Source organism: Peromyscus californicus, unplaced genomic scaffold (assembly GCF_007827085.1).
Source record: "Peromyscus californicus insignis strain IS unplaced genomic scaffold, ASM782708v3 Scaffold_12__1_contigs__length_115047231, whole genome shotgun sequence".
Taxonomy (NCBI): Eukaryota; Metazoa; Chordata; class Mammalia; order Rodentia; family Cricetidae; genus Peromyscus; species Peromyscus californicus.
The window spans coordinates 71,285,206-71,288,711 of NW_026294413.1; the positions used below are offsets into that span (position 1 = coordinate 71,285,206).

The following is a 3,506-nucleotide window of genomic DNA, read 5'->3' on the forward strand; positions in this document are numbered from 1 at the left end:
AAATGCTTCCTTGAACGGAGGGTTAAAAAATCTTTTCTCCTTCATGAAAAAAAGTTATGTTAACTTTCTAACTTTCTCTTAGAAATTTGGTAAAGATAAGGTCAATGGCATCACTCTGAACATTACTATGGTAATTTGATTCTTATTTATAAGGTATATCTGGACTATAAAGGAATTGTGGGCACTCAAAAATCGTATCTCAGTGACCGTTGTAACTGTGCCAGTAAGTATTGGATCCTGTTTGCAGCATGCTCCTTCTAAGTCCGGGTGGCCTGTTGGTCTTGGTCCTTCTTGGCTGAGCCCTTGACTTGGGAGGAGATGTGGCAAAGGCTGACATAGGAAGACTGAGCCCTGCAGAGGGCTGAAGCACCACCATGGAAACATGACTGGTGGTGACCTATTGACCTTTGTGAACTCGGCTTCTGACTGAGACTTCCATTACTTCTGCTGGCGCTTCCCTGCTCAAATACCCGTCAAAAGTGACATATTGCATATTCCTGATTGAGATAGTACACAACAGCTAAACACAAAGAAATAGATTATTACAAATTTTCCATGTCTCCAAATTATTTTAGTAAAAACAGCAAACTCCACAACCATGCATACAATGTTTTATTTTTGACATATATTTTAAAAACACAGAGCTACCCTATATTAACATACACATAAATATTAGAAATGCAAAACAAAGCTCATAATCTTTGTTTTCAGGGAACTAAAGGGAATAACACTGAGGAGAAAGGCAAGAACAATGACAATTTTATTAGTAAATATTTTACATTTTAATTGAAATTTTACATTTGAATATAACTATATTAATTTAGAGAAATATACTTTAAGGCTGTTGTAATTTGTTCAAATAGCAAATACAACTGTCTAAAGCTTTGGGTTTTTTCACTTTCTCACTTGTGCATTTATGTAACACTTGTTACACTTACAGAAGAAGAAATAATACTGCATTGCTCACACATGATCGTGGGCCTCAGTTGTACAAACAGCATTCCTGTGAGGTTCCAACTGTTCTTGTTCCACCCGGTATCAGTGATCTCCAGAAAGGAAATGCATTGCTGAGTTGACAGCCTAGTTCCCAAGATAGTCGGACTCAGATGAGCAGACAACATGGGAATGAGAGACTGCAGACTTGTCTATAGCCCCTTGCAACTGCACAAGATTCCTTACCCAGTACACTCTATAAACTCTAAACATTACCCTCCTTCTTTGCAGACCCCCATTTCCCTTGAGAGATTGTCTGTCCTTCAATGTCTGAAATAGTTTCATCTGTTGAGGTCAGACTCTGGTCCCTTTCCTTCCTTCTGTCTCTTTACTCTGTGCTCCAAAATCTAACGAAGATCCATGGGCTAGAGTAAGGATGGCATCCTAGTTCCCTTTCTGGTTGCCATGACAAAACAGCCTGACATTGATCACTTACAAGGAACCTAACAATTCTAGGTTACAGTCCACCACAGCATGGGAGTCACAGCAGCAGAAGCTTGAGTCAACTTGTCACATCACATCCGCAATCAGGAACAAAGAGCATAGAATGTTTCCTTCCGTGCCCCGCTCTACTCACTCTCTCCACTTGACTCAGTGTGCAAGGCCAAACTCTGGAAATGGTGCTGGCCATGTTCAGGCTGTGTCTTCCCACAGTGATTATTGTAATCTGACACAGACCTGCTCACAAGCCAACCTAACCCAGATGAGTCCTTATTGAGATTCTCTTCACGGTGATTCTGCACTGAGTCAAGTTGACTAAGCTAAGTGTCACAGATGGAGAGTGTATCTGAGGCTCTTGAGGCATTGAGTGCAAGCTGTTGCACTTCCCTAATACTACCCTTCAGTCTGAAGTGGAAAGAAGCCAACACTTCTCCCTCTAGTATACACTATGCAGGCATCCACTGTTGTCATTGTTTATGTGGAACTGAGCTGTATCTTCAAGTCTCCTGAAGATAATTGGTCAGTAGAAAACATTTAGGAAGTCCACAAAACAACCAGTAAGGAAGCAACCATGTCTCAGGCATCATTTTAAGATTTTTAACCTATATGTCACCTTTCAGGGGATCAGTGACTAGATGTCTATACACCTCAGATAGGGCACCAATGACAGACCAAAGTAATGATTCCAGAGAAGTCAGACATAGAGAACTGATAACTTTATTTAGGTTACTTACAGGAGCATGGATGACTAAAGTCAACCAGCTACAGTCCTCCCCAGCATCTCACAGGTTTGTGTTCAGCTTCCCTTGCAGCCTCAGACACTGTGCACTCACAACACAGAAGTACACAGCAGAATCGCTCAGGTGCACAGAGGTCTTCTTCAGGTGGAAGGAAGATTTACTCTTCTGAAACTCAGCCTCAAAGCCATTCACTCCATGAACCACAGGGTCTCCTGAAAAGTACCTGAGGAGAAGCTGGAGGCCTTGGCCACGATGCTGCATGTACCAGAAGAGGTAAGGAGTTCCACTATAGGAATAATTGCATCTGAGCTCCACCGAGTCTCCTTCAAAGACAGTAACATGGGCATCAGGCTGGGTAACTGACTGTGCTTGGACATCTCCTGCAAAATTAATGATAAATCAGTAAATGTGATGCAGACTTCATGGAGAAAAATATTCTTACTAAAATTCATGTGGAAAAAAAAACTGAATCCTGTGCACCTACAAACAATGATACTTTACTCACCCAGGAAAAAATGTATCCCTAGGAATGAGATGAGAACTAGAAGCATGGCTGAGCACTGGAAACTCCTCTGATGCCTTTCTGGAAAAGCTTGGCACATTCAGGAAAGCAGCTGCAGTTCCCAGTTCTTGAAGACAAGGGGCACAAAGTTGTCTAGACACCTTCCTTGTTTAGATAAAATTCTAAAACAAACAAACAAATAAACAAACAAAACCCTGCAGAAGTGGTCCTGGTCCTGTTAACTTCCTGTCCTCTGACTGTCTTCACTCATCAGATGTTATAAGAACTCTGCAAGATGCAGGAAGGGACTGAGTTGAAAGTGGGGATCAACTGCAGAAATGGAGGCGGCTAGTCTGTGCAACGTCGCCCTCTGGCGGCCAGTGCAGGATAAATACTCTGAAGCAAATTCATATGTTCTTTCTGTCTACAGCACACTTTGTGTTTCTAAGCTAATCTGTGCTATGTTGAGTCCTAACCTAATGAAAAACAGACCATGCAAAATTGAAGGGCAATTTTATTTTGAAAAAAAAATGGATCATATGTTAAAACTATTAAATTTGGAGACCATTATCACTTGAGTATAAAAGCATAAGCTGCAAGCAGCCCTGCTGCCTGAAACAGTCAAAACCCAGAGACTGAATCTTTAATGTGTGTTTTGCTGATGCCTGGAAGCCTGAGAAGATTCCACCTTCCCTGCATTTCCTCATTAGCATTTTTGTAGAGAGCCAGAACAAAGGAAATCAATTGGAAGTTCAGCCTTATCCTTCTGGCCAGATACTCTTGGGTCTGAGACATCCTTTCCATCTTCCTCTCCCACTCTCTCCCTCCCT

General features: G+C 41.7%; 1 gene segment (V, D, J or C); it reads right to left on the reverse strand.

Annotated features, from left to right (window-relative positions):
• Nucleotides 1-2,216: 2,216 nt before the first annotated feature.
• LOC128106936 (T cell receptor alpha variable 8-3-like) lies at nt 2,217-2,725 on the reverse strand. The segment is given in 2 exon segments: nt 2,217-2,554; nt 2,680-2,725. Coding segments are annotated over 2 exon segments (384 nt in total).
• Between the last annotated feature and the right edge of the window lie 781 nt (nt 2,726-3,506).